General features: G+C 40.1%; 1 protein-coding gene across 1 annotated transcript in view; it reads right to left on the bottom strand.

Moving 5' to 3' along the window:
- The window catches only part of mpped1 (metallophosphoesterase domain containing 1), a 123,089-nt gene that overhangs the window by 74,478 nt on the left and 23,366 nt on the right, over nt 1-25,245 (bottom strand). The window contains exon 3 of the mRNA XM_060903710.1: nt 18,658-18,883. Coding sequence (XP_060759693.1) covers nt 18,658-18,883 — 226 coding nt within the window. The remainder of the gene's footprint in view (nt 1-18,657; nt 18,884-25,245) is intronic.

Raw genomic sequence — 25,245 nt, 5'->3', positions numbered from 1 at the left:
TGTACCCCACCTTTCGCCCGTAGTCAGCTGGGATAGGATCCAGCTTGCCCGCGACCCTGTAGAACAGGATAAAGCGGCTAGAGATAATGAGATGAGATAAACAGTATAAACACTCTAGATAAGAACTAGACATAGACTAAACACACACACACACATGTAAATTGGTGCAAATAAACAGTCAAGGGCACTTGAGGTATAGCAGGTAAACATGAAATAAGCAGTATAAACAATAAACTAATGGCTGTTAAGGTGAGGTAGTGCGGAATAGTGCAAATGAGCGAGGTAAAGTGAAATGCGCAGTCCCTGAGTTCAGTGTGTTAACGAACGTTGAGAGTGTGTGTGTGTGTGTGTGTGTGTGTGTGTGTGTGTGTGTGTGTGTGTGTTGGGGGGGAGTGCGAGCAGAATCTGTGGCAGGGGGCAGAGGGGGGAGGAGGGGCAGAACAGGGAGGGAGTTGAGCCTCCTGACCGCCGGGTGAAAGAAACTGTTCTTGAGCCTGCTGGTTTTGGCCCGGAGACTCCGCAGTCTCCTCCCCGATGGCAGCAGACTGAAGAGGCTGTGAGATGGGTGGGTGGGGTCACCTGCAATCCCGATGGCTTTGCGGGTGAGGCGGGAGTTATAAATATCCATTAGAGAAGGGAGAGAGACACCAATGATCCTCTCAGCTGCTCTCACGATGCGCTGCAGAGTCTTGCAGCAGGACACGGTGCAGGCGCCGTACCACACGGTGATGCAGCTGGTCAGGATGTTCTCGATGGTGCCTCTGTAGAATGTGTGCATGATGGGGGCCGGGATTCTTAAATATCGGAATGCATTTTTGATCGCTATTTTGTCGCTGCTATAGCAAGTTCTGAGTGTTTGAAATACGCTCTGTAATATATCAGTCCATATGTCAAAGCAACGGCCGTAAACGAAATTCGTCGAGACCTGTGCGAGACATCGTAGGACGGAAGTAAAACGTACAGCAGAAATCAAAGCGACCAACATCTGCCAACGTTCTCAAAAGACGCGCGCGCCCTCTTTCGAATGCTGACGTAATCAAGCCGGAAGTTTTGTTTGTTTTGATAGCAATCAGGAAAGTTTGAAAAAAGTCAGCAGTAATCGTCATTTAAACTCGTTTTTGTGCAATATTTCGTTTGGAAAACAGTTTTCAAAATGGCGTCACTGACACCTGGCTGACACTTCACGTTTCGAAGTCTCGCGCAAGTCTCGTGAAGATCGCGCGGATAAGCGACGCCTGCCGTGGACCAAACGAACTGAATTCAACACGACTAAAAACTGAATAGGCCGATAAGTATAATATTTAATTGCAATTAGTTGTCAATACGAATCACGATATAAGGTTACTAAAACCGAAAACGTAATTGAAGAACACGTTAATTAAGAAATAAAGCAAGTTTAAAAATGACTTCAGTTCTCCTTTAACAGAAGAGAGCTGAGCAGGAAGTGGGAGTGGTCAGGTGATCAAATTTGAGAGAAAAATGGGGAAAAAATGATGAGCAGTCTTCACTTGGTGCACAGGTATAAAAAAAAAATCGCATATCGAAAGAAAGAAATGTTGCCATGGTGACGACGCTGCTGAATATCACTGAGCCGTAGTGTCGAGTAGAAATGTGATTCTAGCAAGAAACATTATCAGGATAATTCTGATGATGTACGTGATGACTGATTTTACAGGATTTCTGGCTCCACCCACTTTTCACTGGTACTTGGATGAGAGTGTTTTCACACAGGACGTGTTTTTAGTACAGAAAGTATGCTAAGGTCCTGATTGATATGCTCATCTCATCTCATTATCTCTAGCCGCTTTATCCTGTCCTACAGGGTCGCAGGCAAGCTGGAGCCTATCCCAGCTGACTACGGGCGAAAGGCGGGGTACACCCTGGACAAGTCGCCAGGTCATCACAGGGCTGACACATAGACACAGACAACCATTCACACTCACATTCACACCTACGGTCAATTTAGAGTCACCAGTTAACCTAACCTGCATGTCTTTGGACTGTGGGGGAAACCGGAGCACCCGGAGGAAACCCACGCGGACACGGGGAGAACATGCAAACTCCGCACAGAAAGGCCCTCGCCGACCCCGGGGCTCGAACCTGGACCTTCTTGCTGTGAGGCGACAGCGCTAACCACTGCACCACTGTGCCGCCCTTGATTGATATGCTGATATGGAAAAAAAAAAAACACCCAGGTCATACCACGTGTACCCTGTTACCATAGCAACACTCTTCACTCGTACAGGTCCTAGCTAGTCTCAGTGAAATTAGCTTGTAGTACAGAGGAATTAAAGAATGGTGTAGTGAAGAGGGTTCTTTCCTGTACTACAGGTTTGCAGGCAGAAAATCAAGAGAAGTGTTTCAAAAGAGAAGAACATCAGGATGATGATGACATGATGATTGTGTTTCACTAGGTGTGGGATGAAATATTTCCCACATATTTGCGTTTTGCACGACTCATAGAGAACGATAGTTCTTACTTGGCAATGGAAAGATTGTACTAGTGTGATGGAGGGCAGCCCATAATAAGCAGAAAATAATAGATATTACATCTGAAATAAGATAATAATAATAATAATAATAATAATAATAATAATAAAGTATGGAGTTTATAGTGCAGTTTTCATACACATAGTGCCTTAAATTGTTGTGTAATTAAGTAATAAAATAAAATTTGAACTATACATTTATAAATATAAACAGTTATTCCATGAAATCGAGTTGTACCTCAGCTGACGGCGCTATAATCCATGTACGAAGAGATTGAGTGGAATAACCGTTTTATTCTATCCACATTCACTGGATTTTGAGAAATGGAGCATTTTTATTTTTATTTTTTGCAAATTCGATAAATAAAAACTTTATACAAAACGTCCGACAAAATAATTTCCGCTTAGAATGTAAACAAACCGGCGAAATGACAGGAGCAATTTGTGAAAAATGTGACAATAATAATTCTTGAAAAAAAGATATGTTCTTACCATCAAATACTTTCAATCAATATTTTGTTGCTTTTTTGTATTTTTGGGGGGTTTTGTTTTCGAGTAGAGTTTTTATTTCGTCCTCGGTTAGTTGAGCAACACGCTCCGCCATTTTGTTTTTCTCTACTCATGGTATATGAGCTGATATCCCAGTAGTAGAGGAGGCAATCAGAGCGCACGATTGCTCATATCCAGTGAATGTGGATAGAATAAATATATATATTTAGTCAAAATATCTTCACTCCGATCAAATGTATCTTGTTTCTTATTATGAATCAAATATTGCTCATATTTAGAGATCACATTTCCTCATATTTTTAGATATTTTTTATTTCAAGCTTTCATTTTACTCATTTTTTCTTTATTATTTATTACTTAATGATATTTTAACAGGCTGCTTCTTCACTAATGTGATTTTCGAGAAGATCCTGTAAAAACTAACTGCATGTTAAAGATTGAGAAAGTTTAAAAAAAAATATTTAAACTAACTGAAACAAATTGCTAAAACATTAACATTATAATAATGTAAGGATGTAAAAATTTGAATCGTATGCACTGAAAGACTTTAAAACAATTTAGATTTAAACTGGGAAATCTTAGAAATACTTAAAGTGCCATTCCACCATTGGATGTATTCTTTGGCATAAAATACAATATATTTTATGACAACATGACTAGACAGAGAAATCTTTTAGCTTCAAAATGATATATCAAACATAATTTTTTGACGACAAGTATATTAATTTTGCGACCAAAGTCACCTACCCTTTTAATTTCCGCGCGGTAGTGAAACGTGATGTCATCGGCAGGTTCCCCTTCTTGTGTACCACGTGTCGGTCTATTTTTAGACCAGGAAACCCCCAAAGTGAGAGAGTCATTTCTCCTCGTATATGGGGGCCAAAAAAATTGCGAAAAATTTTGAGTTAATCTTTCAGTTAGCTAGATTTATTGGTATTAGCTAGATTTATTGGTATTATTTTTATCGCGTTCTATCCGCCATTGCTGATAATATGTGCCACGTCATGTGGTACACAAGAAGGGGAACCTGCCGATGACATCACGCACGGAAATTAAAAGGGTAGGTGACTTTGGTCGCAAAATTAATATACTTGTCGTTGTCAAAAAATTATGTTTGATATATCATTTTGAAGCTAAAAGATTTCTCTATCTAGTGATACCATTTATATATGTTGTCAAAATATATTGTATTTTATGCCAAAGAATACATCCAATGGTGGAATGGCACTTTAAATCTAGAAATACTAAAAAAAAACCTCACCAAATACTTAAAATGAACTAAAAACAGCTAAAATAAATAAAAATGATCTGCCAGTCGAACAAAACTATTTCAAACTTGAAATCAGTAAAATGTCAAGAAAGGGTTGATTGTAAATTTATAGAAGGTAATAGATAAAGTTGACAATATTCAAGATATTTTCACTTGTTAAAGTATCATTTGTATCATTAATAGAATCGACAATATAAAAGGAATAAAATCATTCAAAGAATTAAAAAAAAAAGAATGAAATCACGTTATACGAGCCCATGAATACCAGAACAGAGGAAGTGCTTTCAAATTAGAATAAAAAGTGGGTGGAGTTATCCTCTGCTCTGTAATTTTCTGTGTGTATTGTGAGGGATGTGTGTATTTTGGCATGGCTAGGGGGCGCTCCATATGTGCGCCCTCCACACTGTGACAGCTGTTAATTGAGTGCGGCCCCCCGTGGCCGGCCCTACATAGCCGAAGCAGTGAGATCGTTCCCTGAGGAGAGACCCGGCCGCCGGCATGCTAATCTCTCACCTCGTCCCAAATCGCATTCCGCATTAAAAGTGCACCTTAATTAATTCACCAAGGCACAGAGGCAAGGTCAACCAGTGAAACCCATACCCCTCTCCAAAAAAACCCTCCCACAAAAAAAAAAAAACAACAGCTTGATGATTACGCATCCTTGGTCTTCATCTTCCTCTCCTCCTTCCTCATCGATCGTGCCAATCAAGGGGTTCATTAACAGCAGGGAGCGTGCGGCCTTCATCAGTGAGGAAGACTCATCAAACAAACAAACAAGAATCAGGAAGAAAGGGGACTCTTTTGTTTCTTCATTCTTTCATGCTGCCTCTCTCTCTCTCCCTCTCTCTCTCTCTCTTTTGATGAAGCTTCTCTATAATTGGGACACTACAGAAGAGCAGCAAATTCTCAATAATTAAAAAATCTAATTACGGAGTCTTTTGCATCTCTGCCGTTAATTATTTCTCGTGGAATCGCTGCGTAGCTAACGTCTTCGATTTTCATTTTCATGTGGAAAAACGGCGCTTTTTCTCTCCACCCTGCCTTTTTCCTCTACGATCCGTGGTTTACTGTGTGACAGCCTCCTCAAAGACATCATCAACATCATTTAGATGAACATTTTCAAATAGTAGTCACACACACACACACACACACACACACACACACACACACACACACACACACACACACACACACACAACGGCATGACGGCCACTGAGAGGATTCAGGGAGCTACAGTACATGCTTCATCAGTCTTTGTCCAAATTCGGCACGTGTTGTGCTCAGCAGAAATCGCTGAGCCCCCTGCCATGTTCAAAGCAGCTCAGTGCCCGGAGACAAACAGACAGAGAGAGAGAGAGAGAGAGAGAGAGAGAGAGATGAAGCAACTGATCAGTGACAAACTTTGACTACTAATTTCTCTGCTCATCATCCTGTTAAATCAATCCTCAGGCCACTACACAGGGTCAGCGCTCAGTGAAAAAACTTCAACGCTGCTGAATTCTCGATCCTGATTGGCCAGAAGGTGCTGATAATTTAATTCGAATCACAGGATTATATAACAATTATAATACATTATCATTTCTGTCGTAACTCATTTGCAGGGACTTGTACAGAAAACACAATGTAAGACGAGTAATAAACGCAGTTAAAAATGTGTTTTTTTTTTACAAAGAAGAAAATAATTTGCAATATGATAGAGTGACATTTTCTTAAAGCAAAAAACAGACTTCAGGAGTTTCTCAGTAACTCTTCGTTTCATGGACGAGCCGCAATATTAAAGTTAGACGGCCTTTCAGATTTTTCACGTTCAGGTCATAAAAAACTTTCCCCAACCCTCAATTATTTTTTTAATTGGACTGAAAGAATTAGAATTAGAATCATGGACTTCCAATTTTATTAGTTTTTTTTTAAATAGAACCATTAATGAATTTATCTCCACGTGGTCCTAAATTCGCCGCTATTTTTTCCTGCTTCACCCTGACCCAATTCAAGATACTACGTCATGCATCACGTGGTGGGTTTTCCCCGTTCATGCAAGGCATTGTGGGATACAAATTTGAAACAGGAGAGAAAAATGGAGGATGTGAGCGTGCTAAACGTGAAAGGCCGACTACAGTAACGGAAAGAAAGCGAGAAGAAACGACGTTATGTTATATACGAAGGAAAAGAAACGCAGGACCAAACTAATAAATATCGGCGCTCAGCGAGCACCTCGGTGTGATCAGCTGTTCGTTTAGCGACAGAATGATGGAACTGTCAGTGCACGCTCAAAGGGAAACCTGTAGATGGCAGTAATGCAACACTCAGTGCGTTTACATGCACATCCAAATCGAGCTACTGTCGGTAATCGAGCTAAGGGTCCCAGCAGGGGTGCCAGAGAAATCCAATCCTACATGCACACAAGGAAATCGAGCTATTGTGTGAGGTACATTGTGCACCCGAGCCACAGGTGGCGCTACACGCCCCATCGTGTTGGTACATTTCCGGTTGTCGTCATGAAGAAGAGCTATTCAAGAGTATAAACAAAGTTATCAGTTCCGTCTTCACAAAGTTATCGGTTCTGTGTTCCGTGTTCTCTTCTGCTGCTCGCTACTACTACTGTTGTCATGCCGACCGAGGCTGTCGTGTTTCCCGCTTGTGGTCTCGTCACTCGTCACTTCCGGAAGGGGCAGTGCTGAAGTAAGTAGCTCGACTATGTAGCTCGATAGGGTTTACATGCACTAAGTAGCTCGGCTACGATCGCATAATCTAGGTCGCGTAGCTCGATTACGAGAAATCCAGTTCGGTTCGATTTCAGCCGAGCTAAGGTGTTTCCATGGCATTTAGAACTTCGATTTCAGTCGAGCTACGGCAGAAATTTGATTTTCTCTATGTGCATGTAAACGCACTGACTGTGGATGCCAGCTGCTGTAAAACCCAAAAGAAGAAGAAGAAGGCAAACCTGCGCATGCGCACACGGACTTCCTCTGTCTGCTTGACTGCGCGAAGCGAGTGATTTCATGCACGTTATTTGCTTTAATCCCTTCAAATTAAATAACTTCCCAGCCACAGAATGGCCTGATATTTTCTGAGATATTACAGAAATAAACAGATATCACAATCACCACATTTCAGACGGAACTAAATTTCACTGATTTTATGAAATCGAAAGGCCGTCTAGCTTTAAAGTGTTTTATTGAAGAAAATAATAAATAAATAAAAATTGTATGGTGTGGAATAAAAGCAACTCTGATTGATCACACCATCTCATCGCTCATTATTTTCCTGAAACAGTGTTTTATTCTTTCCACGTCACACCACTGAACACTTCAGCACTCCGGCTGCTCTTGGTGACTCAACAGTACGAATGCTCTCTTCTCAGCGTTAGTCAGTGGACGTGGTGTTTTGCTTCTGCTTTTACGTTTACATACATATGTATAGATAGATAGATAGATAGATAGATAGATAGATAGATAGATAGATAGATAGATAGATAGATAGATAGATAGATAGATAGATAGATGAGTGTTTTATTGGGAAATACACCACTCGTATTTTTCCTCCGAGCTAAATCTCTATATGTCACTCGTGAGGAAATCGGTGAGTGAGTTGTTTTGATAAATTTGGGGACTTTTTGTTTGTGAATGTGTCACTATAATAAAAGAAAATCACACATTGGCTTGACGATATGAAGTTTATCTTTTTGTTTTGAAAAACTCGCATTTTTCATACGAAATACATCGCGGATTTGAGTGACAAATTTAAATAATATTGCCTGGCATTGAGTGGCCTATCAGATATATTCCATTCAGCTAGCATGATACTGAACGAGTTGAAGACGAGTAGCTGAATGGAATATATCTGATAGACCACTAAAAAAGCCAGCCGATATTTTCTTTCGCTTTCAAAATTCTCTCAAAATCTTCCGTATTTAACGAAGCAAACCTGGCGGCCATGTTCGTTTATAAATTGTCCCAGTCGCTTGCTAGCGCAGAAGTTTTATGTCTCAGAGGTGTCACGTCATGTTGTCTTGACCGTGCAATATCATTAATCATATTCAACGCTCATTCTCCACTGGGTAGAGTGACGTAATACATGTAGGATAAGCGATATGCTAACAATATTGCATGCTATCAAACCAAATGAATGAAACCCGCTAGAAGGGAATAGAACACGTTTGAATTCCATCGAAAAAGTGTCCTGTATGGATAATAATTCTTGATATTTCACTCCGATTATGTCACTCCCAGTGTTTTCCCGCTGCATTGTCAAAATGGTGGACTGGTTAACCCCGCCGACAGTAGTCGGAGGGGTTATTATTTTCACCTGCGTCAGTCTGTGTGTGTGTGTATCTGTCTGTCTGTCTGTCTGTCTGTGTGTCTGCAAGATATCTCAAGAACCAATGGATCGATTTGGACCAAATTTTGTACATGTGTTGCCAATCACCCAGGAAGGAAACCATTAAATTTTGGAGGTCAAAGGTCAAAGGTCAAGGTCATGGCAGAACTTCGAAATTTTCGCCCAATGTATTTTAATAGGGAAAAGGCAGGGTTTGCACTCGTTAGAGTGTCCCTGTCTAGTTGTAAACTAAAATTCTTTTCATTAACTTGCGTTTTTTGTTTTTTTTTGTGTGTATGTGTCCATATAATATAAAGAACATTACACGGTGGTGTGAAGATATGAAGTTTATCTTCTCGTGTTGAAAAATATATATTCACCACTTGAAGATCAACTTCATATCTTTGCACCACCATGTAATATCATATATATATATATATATATATATATATATATATATATATATATATATATATATATATATATAATATGATGTTGTTTCAGCACTGTGTGTGTAGAGAAGTTTGTGATAGCTTTATCTTTAATACACCACTTACACCAGCATCAGACTGTCTTTAGTCTCACCCCCTTACACACACACACACACAGACACAGACACGCGCATTTCTGTGGGATGACAAATGACTTGTAAACTTGCATTAGCGTCAGCAGAACAGAAAAACACGGCACATGTTTCCCCCATGCTGTCCCTTTCATTCCAGAATCACCGCATGACAAATAGTCGAGATTTAGTGAAAAACGCAGTGTGCCAGGAACTCATTTAGTCCACTAAACAACTGTGTGTGTGTGTGTGTGTGTGTGTGTGTGTACATAGCTTCAACAACAAAGACAAACATGAGACAGACATGAGTATCACTGACCTCGCAGACTGACAGAAGACAGACGAATGACAGGAGTGAAGAAGAGAGAAAAGAAATGATGGATGGAGCAGTTGTCAAAAGTGAGGAGCGACAGAGGAACAGGACAGAGAACAGAGAGAGAGAGACACACAGGGATGGGATTCGGATTTATGTACCTTTGATGGTGTGATGAAGCGAGCGAGAGAAGATCTGAAATTATGGATGAGAGGATAAAGGGATAACGTACTGTAGATGTAGCTGATGCTCAGCTCAGAGGCAGCCGTCACCCGCGGCAACATGGGCTTGGTCCAGAAAGCCCTTTCTTTTGGCAGAACATCATCACCATGGAGACCAGTGCTTCTCCATCCCGTCGAGGAGACACACGTCTGACTTGGAGTGACAAGAAAGTGATGATGGTGTGATGATGATGGGATGTGAGGAAAAGTCAACACACACACGCGCACACACACGCCTGGCAACTTCCTGACACGGTTGAGTAGATGGCTTGAATAGCTCAATCTCAATAAACAAAACAAAACAAAAAAAAAACTTTTTGCTTTATTTATATGTACAGTTGTGGTCGGAAGTTTACATACAGTGACCTGAATGCCATCTTGGATATGAATGTCATGGCAATATTTGGGCTTTCAGTAATTTCTTTGAACTGTTCTTTTTCTGTGGCAGAATGATTGTACGGCATACAGCTTTAATTAAAAAAAACAATAGAATTTGGTGCACAAGTTTCAATTTTCTTTGGGTTTTCTGAAATCAACACAGGGTCAAAATTATACATACAGGGTCAAAAATTTACATACACTCACTTAGATTATTAATTCAGAGGTGCTGAAACTTTCAAAATGCCTCTTATCTTGCCAAGGTCTCTTAACTTCCTGTTAGTGCTCATGATCCTATACAGCTGGTAGCTTCTCTGTGCCTTCATAAAAAAGGTTTGTTTACAGCAGTCATTGGATTGACCAACACACAGTAAAATGGGAAAGTCCAATGAGCTCAGTGCAGATCTGAGAAAGAGGATCGCAGATACACACAACTCCGGAATGTCTCTTGGAGCCATTTCTAAACAACTGCAAATTCCAAGACCAGTTCAAACAATTGCATCAAAGTTATTGTGAGGTGTAGTCACTTTACCAAGCCACTTTGCTTCAAGAAAACCCAAACTGTCACCCTCAGCTGAAAGGAAATTGGTTTGGATGGTCAGGAACAACCTGGGAACCACCATGGCACAGCTCTGCCATGAACTGGAAGCTGATGGATCACTGTCTACAGTTCAGATCAGATCAGCATGGACTAAGAGGCTGCTATCCAAGAAATAACCCCCTGCTCCAAAATTGACACCTTCAAGCTTAACCAAAGTTTGAAGCTGACCACACGGACAAAGAAAAAGCCTTCTGGAGGAAAGCTGTACAGTCAGATGAGACAAAGATTGAGTTGTTTGGCCACAATGACCACCATGTACAGAGAAACACTGTACCAGCTGGTGGTGGTGGTGGTAGGATCATCATGCTCTGGGGCTGTTTTGCTGCCAGTGGAACTGGTTTATTGCACAAAGTGGATGGAATAATGAAGAAGAAGGACGACCTCAGAATTCTTCAGCATAAACCATCAGAAACTTGAACACGACTTGGGAGTTACTACAGGACAATGAACCCAAAGAGCTGGTTGTGGAGGATAAAGCAGGCTAACATTAAGCTTAAAACAAGTCCTGAGTTCAACCCTGTTGAAAATATATGGACCATGCTGATAAGTCGAGTCCATGCCAAGAAAAAAAAAATTAATTGAACTCTACTAATTCTACCATGAAGAGTTGTGAAATATCCAACCAGAATTCTGCCAGAAGCTTGTTCATGGTAAATAAAAATGTTTGGTCAAGGTGAATCTTGCGAAGAGACATTTTACCCAAATATTAGGTGTGCTGTATGTATATTTTTGACCCTGTATGTATAATTTTGACCCAAAGAAAACCCAAAGAAAATTAAAACTTGTGCACCAAATTCTAGTGTTTTTTTTTTTAATTAAAGCTGTATGCTGTACAATCATTCTGCCACAGAAAAAGAAAAGAACAGTTCAAAGAAATTACTGAAAGCCCAAATATTGCCATGACATTCATATCCAAGATGACATCCATGTCACTGTATGTAAACTTCTGACCACAACTGTATATATATATATATATATATATATATATATATATTTTTTTTTTTTTTTTTTTTTTTTTTTGCTTAAAAATAAAACTGCCTCATGGGGACCAGAGCATCCCCACAATTTCAATCCTGTCCTACTGGGGACCAGGATACTGTATCACTATAAAACATGCAGACGCTTCTCCCAAACTTGTTTGTTCGGGGCTTTTATAAAACAATTCTACACACACACACACACCTTCACCTACATAACAAACAACCAGACAAACTCTAAAAACCAATTATCCGACACAAGGGACCGATACGTCCCACGCTAAGCATCAATACACAGCGCTGAGGGAGCCGAAACCCACCCCACCCCATGCATGTACACACACCCATGCCCACGTAGGTGTAGCTTCTTTCTCCTTTTCTCGTCTCGCCATTGTACGTGGTCACGCTTAAGTCTTCTTACAAGCAATTACATTCCCTAAGTGGGAGGAAAGTAGCACACTGAGACAGTGTGAGTCTGATCAGGAGGAAATACAGCTTTGGACGCAGAGGGATGCCAGCAGAAGTGTTAACGAGAGACAGACAATGGGGGAACTGGGAAGAGATGGAGCAAAAATAGAGGCAGACTTGAGGGGGAAGGGAACACAGAGCAACATATGGTGACAAACAGACAAGGGGGAGACAAGGAGAGAGAAAGAGAGAGAGAGAGAGAGACGAACGTCCCATTTCTCACTTGTGTCGCACCCCTTCAACTCGACAGTGTTTCGGGTTTTTGGAGAGAGTAAGATTAGATGTAAGACACTCACACTTTACATAGCTGTATTAAATCTGAGGAAGTTCAGTCATCACGGTCAATACTGAAATCACCACGTCAACAAGATTACCTAGTTTTGGTTTCTGTTTCCGGTTGAGAGAGTACACTGCGCATCTTGGCTGCTTCTCACCAGAGCTTTTTATTACCTCGCCCACGACAGAGTCAGCGGGGTGCGGTATTGTAATCAGTGCAGTTTGTTTGTTTGTTTGTGTCTGTTAACAATCTAGTGTCTAGACGGTTGCACCAACTGACTTCAAATTTTCAGAGTAGGTGGGCAATGGTCTGTAGATTACCTGATTAAATTTTGGGGGTAATCGGGTCAAGGTGAAAGTCAAGGTCACCGGAAAGGTCAACCTTTCAGTCAAAATAACATACACTACCGTTCAAAAGTTTGGGGTCACTTTGAAATGTCCTTATTTTTGAAAGAAAAGCACTGTTCTTTTCAATGAAGATCACTTTAAACTAATCAGAAATCCACTCTATACATTGCTAATGTGGTAAATGACTATTCTAGCTGCAAATGTCTGGTTTTTGGTGCAATATCTCCATAGGTGTATAGAGGCCCATTTCCAGCAACTCTCACTCCAGTGTTCTAATGGTACAATGTGTTTGCTCATTGCCTCAGAAGGCTAATGGATGATTAGAAAACCCTTGTACAATCATGTTAGCACAGCTGAAAACAGTTGAGCTCTTTAGAGAAGCTATAAAACTGACCTTCCTTTGAGCAGATTGAGTTTCTGGAGCATCACATTTGTGGGGTCGATTAAATGCTCAAAATGGCCAGAAAAATGTCTTGACTATATTTTCTACTCATTTTACAACTTATGGTGGGAAATAAAAGTGTGACTTTTCATGGAAAACACAAAATTGTCTGGGTGACCCCAAACTTTTGAACGGTAGTGTATTTTCCATTATAAGTCAAAAAAATTTGCCGATAGACAAATGTTTACTATTATAAGCATATAGGAACTCTCATATGGTGTTTCATTTGGCACCATGATCTTTGACTTTGAGTGACCTTGAAAGGTCAAACTCAAGGTCACAGATTTTCAGAGTGATGTAACTTGAAAACGGTTGAGGGGAGACAGATGTTTACCATTATCAACTTACAGGAAGTTACATATGGGCTTTCAGTTGACACCATGATCTTTGACCTTGCGTGAGTTTGAAATGTCAAACCCAAGGTCATGGATTTTCATAGGACTATAACCTGACAACCGACGATTGAGAAATATTACCATTATCAACATATACTAGGTATAAAATAAGTGCTGCCAGGCGAAGTTTGTTTTGCCTGGCAAGATTTGTTTTCTTTTTTTCTCCTCTCTGTTTTTCTTTTTGTGATTGCATGATTCGATGTTTGTTCTTTGTTTGGGTGTTTTGTCCGCCAGTTGTGGTGTAGCTCCGGACCCGGTTTTGGGTGTCGGTTCCCTTCAGGCCTTGGCTTGTCATGGGTGATGCCTGTGCTCCTCGCTATGGACTGCAGTGAGCTCGTTGCTCTTTTTAACATCGGGGTTGTCCAGCGCTCTGTGCAGTGGTGCTTCTGTGCTTGGCACGGTGTTCTGAGTGATGTTATCCGGTGGCATTGCGGCAGCTGTGCAGGCAATGTGGGACATACCTATGTGCACCATTTGGTGGGACTGTGGGCAGCTACACCACTGGAATTACATCCCGACCCTCTTTTGGTGGATTTTTTTTTCTCCTTCTAATTGTAAAGCAACCTTGGGTGTGAGAAAGGTACTATATACAGTGGTGCTTGAAAGTTTGTGAACCCTTTAGAATTTTCTATATTTCTGTATAAATATGACCCAAAACATCATCAGATTTTCACACAAGTCTTAAAAGTAGATAAAGAGAATGCATTTAAACAAATGAGACAAAAATATTATACTTGGTCATTTATTTATTGAGGAAAATGATCCAATATTACATATCTGTGAGTGGCAAAAGTATGTGAACCTCTAGGATTAGCAGTTAATTTTAAGGTGAAATTAGAGTCAGGTGTTTTCAATCAATGGGATGGCAATCAGGTGTGAGTGGGCACCCTGTTTTATTTAAAGAACAGGGATCTATCAAAGTCTGATCTTCACAACACATGTTTGTGGAAGTGTATCATGGAACGAACAAAGGAGATTTCTGAAGACCTCAGAAAAAGCGTTGTTGATGCTCATCAGGCTGGAAAAGGTTACAAAACCATCTCTAAAGAGTTTGGACTCCACCAATCCACAGTCAGACAGATTGTGTCCAAATGGAGGAGATTAAAGACCACTGTTACCCTCCCCAGGAGTGGTCAACCAACAAAGATCACTCCAAGAGCAAGGTGTGTAATAGTAGGCGAGGTCACAAAGGACCCCAGGGTAACTTCTAAGCAACTGAAGGCCTCTCTCACATTGGCTAATGTTAATGTTCATGAGTCCATCATCAGGAGAACACTGAACAACAATGGTGTGCATGGCAGGGTTGCAAGGAGAAAGCCACTGCTCTCCAAAAAGAACATTACTGCTCATCTGCAGTTTGCTAAAGATCATGTGGACAAGCCAGAAGGCTATTGGAAAAATGTTTTGTGGATGGATGAGATCAAAATAGAAATTTTTGGTTTAAATGAGAAGCATTATATTTGGAGAAAGGAAAACACTGCATTCCAGCATAAGAACCTTATCCCATCTGTGAAACATGGTGATGGTAGTATCATGGTTTGGGCCTGTTTTGCTGCATCTGGGCCAGGACAGCTTGCCATCATTGATGGAACAATGAATTCTGAATTATACCAGCGAATTCTAAAGGAAAATGTCAGGACATCTGTCCATGAGCTGAATCTCAAGAGAAGGTGAGTCATGCAGCAAGACAACGACCCTAAGCACACAAGTCGTTCTACCAAAGAATGGTTAAAGAAGAATAAAGTTAATATTTTGGAATGGCCAAGTCAAAGTCCTGACCTTAATCCAATTGAAATGTTGTGGAAGGACCTGAAGCGAGCAATTCATGTGAGGAAACCCACCAACATCCCAGAGTTGAAACTGTTCTGTATGGAGAAATGGGCTAAAATTCCTCCAAGCCGGTGTGCAGGACTGATCAACAGTTACCGCAAACGTTTAGCTGCAGTTATTGCTGCACAAGGGGGTCACACCAGATACTGAAAGCAAAGGTTCACATACTTTTGCCACTCACAGATATGTAATATTGGATCATTTTCCTCAATAAATAAATGACCAAGTATAATATTTTTGTCTCATTTGTTTAACTGGGTTCTCTTTATCTACTTTTAGGACTTGTGTGAAAATCTGATGATGTTTTAGGTCATATTTATGCAGAAATATAGAAAATTCTAAAGGGTTCACAAACTTTCAAGCACCACTGTAAATTGAACTTATTATGATGATGATGATGATGATTATTATTATTATTATTATTATTATTATTATTATTATTACACAATCCAGTCACCTAGAACAACAAGTATTTGTCGATATTCTCGGAATATCGTCCCAAATGCAGTTGTGTCACGAAACCAAAATGACACAGTGGCAAAATAAGACATTTAAAATTCTGCCATTAATAAAACTATATTTAAAACTAACACATTGGTTTCTAACTTTTTGTTGTATTTATGGTTTTTTTTAGGCATATATTCATAATAAAACGCTTCACCTGTCACCTATGTTGATCCGGAAAACATTTATTGGCAGTTAAAGGACCTCCAGCAGAGATTTGTTCCTTTGCAATTTTGCCAAAATGTAATACTGACAGAATACTGAACTTTCAGTACTTTACTACAACGAGCTCTAGGACATTCGATTGTTTTAAACCAAAGTGCTACTGAATTCTTGATCCAAATCCAAGGTTTATATGATATGAAATAAATTACTCATACAAATACGGAGGTAATTATAGGAAATCGAGCATGCTGATTGGTCGAGAAATTCAGACTATTTCTCAATAATCACCTCGAATGACCTGGCAAAATGGTGGCCAATCGCTTCATCACCATACATGAGGAAGAATTACAAATAATAAAAGAAAATGCTGTTCCTAAAAGCACTGAAGATGCTACAAAGTTTGGTCTAAAACTATTCAAAGGGAAGGTGGAACTGTGATTTATTTTATTGATTTCAAAACAAAGGTTTTTTTTTTTTTTACACATGAGTCAGCATAGATAAGTGACACAAGCAGGCTTGTCGTACTCGAGTCCAACTCGTGCCCTAATTTTAAGGATTCGTGACTCGACTTGGACTTGAGGACTGATGACTCGGACTCGTGCATTAACTGCATTCGGACTTGTAAATTGGAGACGAGGACTCGGATTTTTTCTTTATTTTTTGTAACATGCCATAATAATTTGGCATAAAATATTTATATTTATATCTATATTAATTTTTATACTAATTTCGTGCAAGAGAATGCATATTCACCTGTTCATACGTCATGTTCAGGAACAAACTAACGTTAATGGCGCTAAAATGCCTGGAGAGAACGCCGCTAGGATTGTCTCATTCTCATCTCATTATCTCTAGCCGCTTTATCCTTCTACAGGGTCGCAGGCAAGCTGGAGCCTATCCCAGCTGACTACGGGCGAAAGGCGGGGTACACCCTGGACAAGTCGCCAGGTCATCACAGGGCTGACACATAGACAGACAACCATTCACACTCACATTCACACCTACGGTCAATTTAGAGTCACCAGTTAACCTAACCTGCATGTCTTTGGACTGTGGGGGAAACCGGAGCACCCAGAGGAAACCCACGCGGACACGGGGAGAACATGCAAACTCCACACAGAAAGGCCCTCGCCGGCCCCGGGGCTCGAACCCAGGACCTTCTTGCTGTGAGGCGACAGCGCTAACCACTATACCACCGTGCCGCCCCGCTAGGATTGTCCACTTTGCTTATATAGACTTCTTGTGCAGTGGGAAAAAATGCGCTGCTATGTGTTCCATATGTAGAAGAACTATCGAGGAGACGACGGGGACAACCTCGAACTTCAATCGTCATTTGGTAAGACTCCACCCAGAGAAGGAAGTGACACGCTATGTTCATTGCCCTGTTGATAGTGGGCGGGGCTTGCTGAGTGATGAACTAGCTAGTGTTAACCCTCTCTCATGTTATTTGCCCTGTTGATAGTGGGCGGGGCTTGCTGAGTGATGAACAAGCTTTTTATCTGTAGTCTATTCACGAAAATGGGGCAGTTGAGCAGTAATGTCAGTCCAACACAGTAGCAGAGACACTTTCACATAAAGATAGCAAGAGACGCCATCAAATGGTGCCATTGGAGTCTTGTTCTTGGACTCGACTCAAAATTTTCTTTAATGACTCAAACTTGAACACTGGGGACTCGAGACTGGACTCGAACTTGAGGTTTAGTGACTCGACTATAACACTGGACACAAGTCTGTGCCGCGCCGTTATTATATTTGCATGCTGCTTTTGAAGTTTGAAAAAAATTACTTAATTAATACGATTTTTTTTTGTAAATAATCACCTGCGTATTATACAAAAACAATTATTTGCCTCAGGCTCAGTGAATATCAGTGAATAATAACCTTGACTTTGTCTTGGTTATTATTCACCAATATTCACTTTACCTTCAATGAATAATTGTGAAATGTAGTCGTTTTTATATGTTATTATTTCCACAGTAAAAGCTCATTCACAGGCTGGTCATACATACATTAAACCTAATCATATACAGGCTACAGGAGTTTCCAGTGTCAGCACTTTGTAACAATCAATACGCTGCATATTTTCATCTTGTTAAACTGAAAAAAAAAAGAGAAGCTGATGAGGGAACTCTCATTTATAGCTGCTATAATGTAAAGGATAAGAGGAGCTAACTTTGTTTTACGGACATTCAGCAACGCTAAACGTAACTCCAAATGGATAAAAAGTATGGCATGTTGTTCCTTAAAAAATAACAATAACTGTTATCACTGGAAAAATAAAATAATAGGAAAATCAAATAATTATCTTTGAGGTCTTAGCGTAAATTTGCTTCATCGCGCACACACACTTCATTTTATTTGTTTTATTCTCTAATTACAATTCCAATGACAAAATATGTATATGTGACAGAAAAATAACGTTTAGCATCATATGGCGAATGTGTTGATTACGTTCAGCTGGTATGGAGTGGCCAGAGATACCGAACACTGTCTGGCTCCAGAGCAATTTCGAGTAAAAACTAAAGATATAGAAAGAAAGTGAGCCGAAGAGGAAGTGAGACAGACAGACAGACAGGAAACTGGACACTCACCACGGTGAGCCGTAGATGCGGAACCCTCTAACGGTAACATCCGAGTCCTGCAGGTAGATGCAGTTGGTGAGCAGCGACTGCACGTTCTCATAGTTCTCAGGCTTCAGCTTGGAGGCGGAGGGGAAGTAGTAGAAGTCCTGCTTGATCAGATCAGCCATGAACTCCTGATCGAACGTCAGCTCATGGTTTCCTGCGATCACAATCTTTATCTCATATGGTAAGGTGCCTACAGACGGAGGACAAAAAATGAAAAAGAAAAGAGATTTAATATGACATTTAATATGATTTCAAGATGCAACCATCTTTTTTAAAAATTTCTTACTTGTACAAATATCTTGGAAAGTATGTAGGGTATGATTAAAAAAATAATAACAATAAAAAAATAAAAAACACAATGGTTTAAGCCACTGCCCCGGCACAAATAAATTATGTGGTTGAAAAAACACGTGTGGAAAGACTATGGGTCCTGATGACCTGCTTGTTTGTGTTGACAAGGGCCAAATTTTAAAGATACACCCTCCAACACACCTTCACTCCACCCCATCTCAGTCTGCTTAGAAAGAAAAAACATGGCTGAATTCGGTAAGCGCCCAGCATAGCTAGATACACAGAAAATCAATAAAAGCAGAATAAACATTGCAGGGCAGTGATTTTTCTATTATGATGTAATTTATTACTGATGATGATGATGAAGATGGATGCAGAATTAGTGACATTGCTTCTAGACAGGTTTGTACACTGCAAAAAATGATCTCTTGTTGAGAGAAAATATCTTTAATATGGGTGAATTTATCTATTATTTCTTATTAGAAGTTTACTAGAACTCAAATATAAGATTATTTAGCTTACTTTGAGACACTTTTACTAATTTCAAGCCTTAAATTTTCTTATTCTATTGGCAGATAATTTTGCTCATTTTAAGCATTCAATTCTAGAAAGAAGCAAAATTATCTGCCAACAGAATAAGAAAATTTAAGGCTTGAAATTAGTAAAAGCGTCTCAAAGTAAGCTAAATAATCTTATATTTGAGTTCTAGTAAACTTCTAATAAGAAATAATAGATAAATTCACCCATATTAAAGATATTTTCTCTCAACAAGAGATCATTTTTTGCAGTGTACTGTTTGAATGGCGGCTTCCACATCATGGATTTGAGTAAATATATGTTTTTATCACTAAGAGAAACAGGTTAGGCATTTAAAAAAAAACAATTTTATAGAAATGTATGCTCTGTGTCAAACATCGTTCATCACTGCATCCACAAAGACAAGTTAAAACCAAATATATACAATATATGGAAACACCAGAAACACAGCTGCCTTCTCTGGGCCCGAGCTCTTTGACGATGGACTGAGGCGAAGTCAAAACTGTCCCAAGGTTTGACGAATCAAAAGTAGAAATTCTTTTTAGAAATCATGGACACCACGTCCTCCAGGCTAAAGAACGACGGGAACATCCGGCTTGTTATCAGTACACAGTTTAAAAGCCAGCATATGTGATGGTAGAAGGGGGCATTAGTGCACATGACATGGGTAACTTGTACATCTGGGAAGGCATCATTCACTACGTTCAGACTGCGACCTGAAACGACCCATATCCGATTTGTTGTGAAATCCGATTTTTTTGTTAGGCCGTTCACATTACCAATTATATGAGACTTGTATGCGATCTCCAATATGAACGGAAAACGACCCAAAAGTGTCCCACATGCGCAAATTGACACGTAATAAGCACATCTACGTAATACGTAAACAAAAAAAAAGCGCACTCTTCAAGTTTAATGATTTCTTTTTTTGTTTGTTTGTTTGTTTAATTACCTGGTTAGTGTTAAAGTGTGAGGTCTCGTGTGTGTTTTTGTTTCTGAACTGAAATGAAAACGTGTAGCCTGGTAACGAGGGTTGACTCCTAAATGTCTCTCTAATTTCTATATAAGTGCACTACATGTTACTAGGAAGTAATGGATTTTTAAACTCTATATAGTGCACTCGAGCTTCAGTAGGCAGTCATTTGGGATACGGCCGCTGTATTACCAAACTCTTAATTCAGGCTTAATGATTTGCACATATTTACTTCGTCATATTAATAAACTTTTTCTACATTTTTATAAATATTTATTTAGATTGTTTATAGCCAGCTGAATTCTGCAACTTCTCTCAGCGCTGGCTCAAGGTGCATAAACACCAGTGCAGTTTGCGATGGAGATGAGGCGAGACCTGGCGATGTGGTTTTTGTGGCGGCGGCGGAACTCACACAATAATCTGATTAATGTGGGCAGCAGACTAATGAGACCGAAGGTGTCAAATTACTGGAAATTTCCAGAACAATCTTATAATCTTGTAATACAGGATGGTTTAAGTTATAAATCAGTTATAGAAACTGTTTTATTTAATCAGGCTAACAGATCAACATCCAGGTCCCTACCAAATCCACCATTAGCTTGATCAATTCTATAAAAGTCTATTTAAATTCTGAAAACTGTACAAATGTTGTTGTTTTCCACCAAAGAGGCGGGATTAGCCAACGCAGAATAGTGACGTTTGTCTCTTGTTGATGACGTGTAGGTTGCATGAATGCGACCTGTCCGGTCAGACTGCAGTCGCATGTGAAAATATCGGATATGCATCGGAATTAGGACCACATATCCAAGCGGCCTGGGTCGCATGTGAAAAAATCGGATCTGTGTCGTTCAGATTGTCAATAACAAATCGGATACAGGTCGCATATGGGCAAAAAAATCGGATATGGGTCGTTTCAGGGTGCAGTCTGAACGTAGTCATTAATGCTGAATGATATATACACGTTTCAGAGCAATATGCTGCCATCCAGACAAAATCTTTTTCAGGGAAGGCCTTCCTTCTTTCAGCAAGACAATGCCAAACCACTTTCTGCACATATTAAAACTGCATGGCTCCGGAGTAAATGAGTCAGGGTGCTAAAGTGGCCTGCCTGCAGTCCAGACCTGCCTCTTATTGAAAACATTTGGCACATTATGAAGCACAAAATACAACAAAGGAGACCCTATAACTGAAATTGGGCAAGAATGGGAGAACATTTCTTTTTCAAAGCTACAGCAATTTGTCTTCTCAATCCCCAAACGTTTACAGAATGTTGTTAAAACTAGAGGTGATGCAACACAACGGTAAACATGCAACTGTTCTAGCTTTTCTGAAACGTGTTGTTGGCATCAAATTCAGAATGAGCATACTGTATATTTTTCAAAAAACAATAAAATTTCTCAGTTTCAATATCTGACACGTTGTCTGTGTTATTTTCAATGAAATACAGAGTTTACATGATTTGCAAATCATCGTGTTCTGTTTTTATTGATGTTTTACACAATAGATTAAGTATATATTTTTCATTTACCCTAAACACGTTGAAATACGGGCACTCTTTCAACTTATAGCTGAAATTTGTTTCCAAGACAAATATCAATAGTGCAGTTAATGCTTCTCTATTAACTTTGAGAATTTTGAGGAGTGCATTAATACAGCACAAACCCGCGCTTTTCCCTGAAGCCTGAACTACTGTCAGAGCTGCTGTTGTAGAAAATTAATCAACATCTTCTAACTGATCAGATTTGAGAATTCAACAGCCCAGAGGTATAAAGAGGAGGAACCGCGTGTGAGCTCAGACGGTTTACAACAGGATGTAAATCATCAGTAAACCTCATGAACAGCACGGCCAGATTACATGTTGCTAAAAATACTTTTAAAGCCTGTAGGGCTGGGAGAAGTTTTTATGGACAGGTGTGTTGAAGATTTATTGAAAGAAAGAGAGAAGAAAAGGGATGTGATCAAAAGCGCATCATCACATCTGTGAAGCATGATGGCGTGGGCGTGTACAACTGCTGGTGAAGCTGGTTTACTTTTTTATCGAAAAGAAAATCAGAATGTAAATTGAACGGTTTAAAAAAAAAGCGAGGTTTGAGAATACAAAGCCTGGTCATTGGGGTTTGTTTTCTTATTTAGAACATAACTCTATGTAATTTGACCTTCAGAACCACAGGTGTAGCTTTGAGGTGGTGTTTTTATAGTTTGTAACTTGGTGAATTAATATGTGCCTTTCAGATAGTGAAGATTACAGAAGCATTTGAAATACGCCAATTAAATACGTAGAAGGCTTTTGGTGTTTTATCTTGAAGCACGACCCCTAACATAAAACTAATTCAGAAGTATATCATGGGTTGAACATCTCATCTCATCTCATTATCTCTAGCCGCTTTATCCTGTTCTACAGGGTCGCAGGCAAGCTGGAGCCTATCCCAGCTGACTACGGGCGAAAGGCGGGGTACACCCTGGACAAGTCGCCAGGTCATCACAGGGCTGACACATAGACACAGACACATTCACACTCACATTCACACCTATGCTCAATTTAGAGTCACCAGTTAACCTAACCTGCATGTCTTTGGACTGTGGGGGAAACCAGAGCACCCGGAGGAAACCCACGCGGACACGGGGAGAACATGCAAACTCCACACAGAAAGGCCCTCGCCGGCCACGGGGCTCGAACCCGGACCTTCTTGCTCTGAGGAGACAGTGCTAACCACTACACCACCGTGCCACCCAGCTCCACAAATTAATTTTCACTTTTGTTAACGTTGCAAGATACCACATTTGCCATACAATATAAAATCCAGCAGATGGTAATAAAGTTCAGTAGTGACAAAACATAGCCAGTGTAGAAATATCTGTGAGTGGCAAAAGTATGTGAACCTCTAGGATTAGCAGTTAATTTGAAGGTGAAATTAGAGTCAGGTGTTTTCAATCAGTGGGATGACAATCAGGTGTGAGTGGGCACCCTGTTTTATTTAAAGAACAGAGATCCATCAAAGTCTGATCTTCAGAACGCATGTTTGTGGAAGTGTATCATGGCACGAACAAAGGAGATTTCTGAGGACCTCAGAAAAAGCGTTGTTGATGCTCATCAGGCTGGAAAAGGTTACAAAACCATCTCTAAAGAGTTTGGACTCCACCAATCCACAGTCAGACAGATTGTGTACAAATGGAGGAAATTCAAGACCATTGTTACCCTCCCCAGGAGTGGTCGACCAACAAAGATCACTCCAAGAGCAAGGCGTGTAACAGTCGGCGAGGTCACAAAGGACCCCAGGGTAACGTCTAAGCAACTGAAGGCCTCTCTCACATTGGCTAATGTTAATGTTCATGAGTCCACCATCAGGAGAACACTGAACAACAATGGTGTGCATGGCAGGGTTGCAAGGAGAAAGCCACTGCTCTCCAAAAAGAACATTGCTGCTCGTCTGCAGTTTGCTAAAGATCACGTGGACAAGCCAGAAGGCTATTGGAAAAATGTTTTGTGGCTGGATGAGACCAAAATAGAACTTTTTGGTTTAAATGAGAAGCGTTATGTTTGGAGAAAGGAAAACACTGCATTCCAGCATAAGAACCTTATCCCATCTGTGATGGCAGTATCATGGTTTGGGCCTGTTTTGCTGCATCTGGGCCAGGACGGCTTGCCATCATTGATGGAACAATGAATTCTGAATTATACCAGCAAATTCTAAAGGAAAATGTCAGGACATCTGTCCATGAACTGAATCTCAAGAGAAGGTGGGTCATGCAGCAAGACAACGACCCTAAGCACACAAGTCGTTCTACCAAAGAATGGTTAAAGAAGAATAAAGTTAATGTTTTGGAATGGCCAAGTCAAAGTCCTGACCTTAATCCAATTGAAATGTTGTGGAAGGACCTGAAGCGAGCAGTTCATGTGAGGAACCCCACCAACATCCCAGAGTTGAAGCTGTTCTGTATGGAGGAACGGGCTAAAATTCCTCCAAGCCGGTGTGCAGGACTGATCAACAGTTACCGCAAACGTTTAGTTGCAGTTATTGCTGCACAAGGGGGTCACACCAGGTACTGAAAGCAAAGGGTCACATACTTTTGCCACTCACAGATATGTAATATTGGATCATTTTCCTCAATAAATAAATGACCAAGTATAATATTTTTGTCTCATTTGTTTAACTGGGTTCTCTTTATCTACTTTTAGGACTTGTGTGAAAATCTGATGATGTTTTAGGTCATATTTATGCAGAAATATAGAAAATTCTAAAGGGTTCACAATCTTTCAAGCACCACTGGACATGAGCTATTGTCAACAAAGCTGTGTTATTGGGCTAAATTAAAGTATTACGATGTTATTTTATGTTAGAAGTCTATATTCTGTGTTATTTTGAGCTGATGATATTTGCTGGGGATGTATGGTACAGAAATTTAACTGACGAATGATTTGGTGGTGACAGTGTGGATTCGGAAACGTAGGAGGCTGATGAGTAAAGGCTGATGATGCGGCTGATATTTATTTGTAAAGATAAAAGAGACATCTCTGAAATATTCATTAAGGGCTGCAATTAATTAAAAAAAATTCTACGCTTCAAACTTTTCGTCGCTGCTAATAAACGAACCTCAGTACGCTTCATTCCGTCTCATTGTACAATGTGGAAGCGTTCGCTAAAATATTCATATGCGGCATGGAGCGGACCTGTCCACGCCTGCCAAACACACAGACAGCCTGTCCCTACAAATCTCTAATCCTCCTGCACACACTCACGGCAGCGCCCCTG

The sequence above is a fragment of the Neoarius graeffei genome, chromosome 21 (assembly GCF_027579695.1).
Source record: "Neoarius graeffei isolate fNeoGra1 chromosome 21, fNeoGra1.pri, whole genome shotgun sequence".
Classification (NCBI taxonomy): Eukaryota; Metazoa; Chordata; class Actinopteri; order Siluriformes; family Ariidae; genus Neoarius; species Neoarius graeffei.
This window is presented reverse-complemented; position numbering and strand designations above follow the sequence as displayed.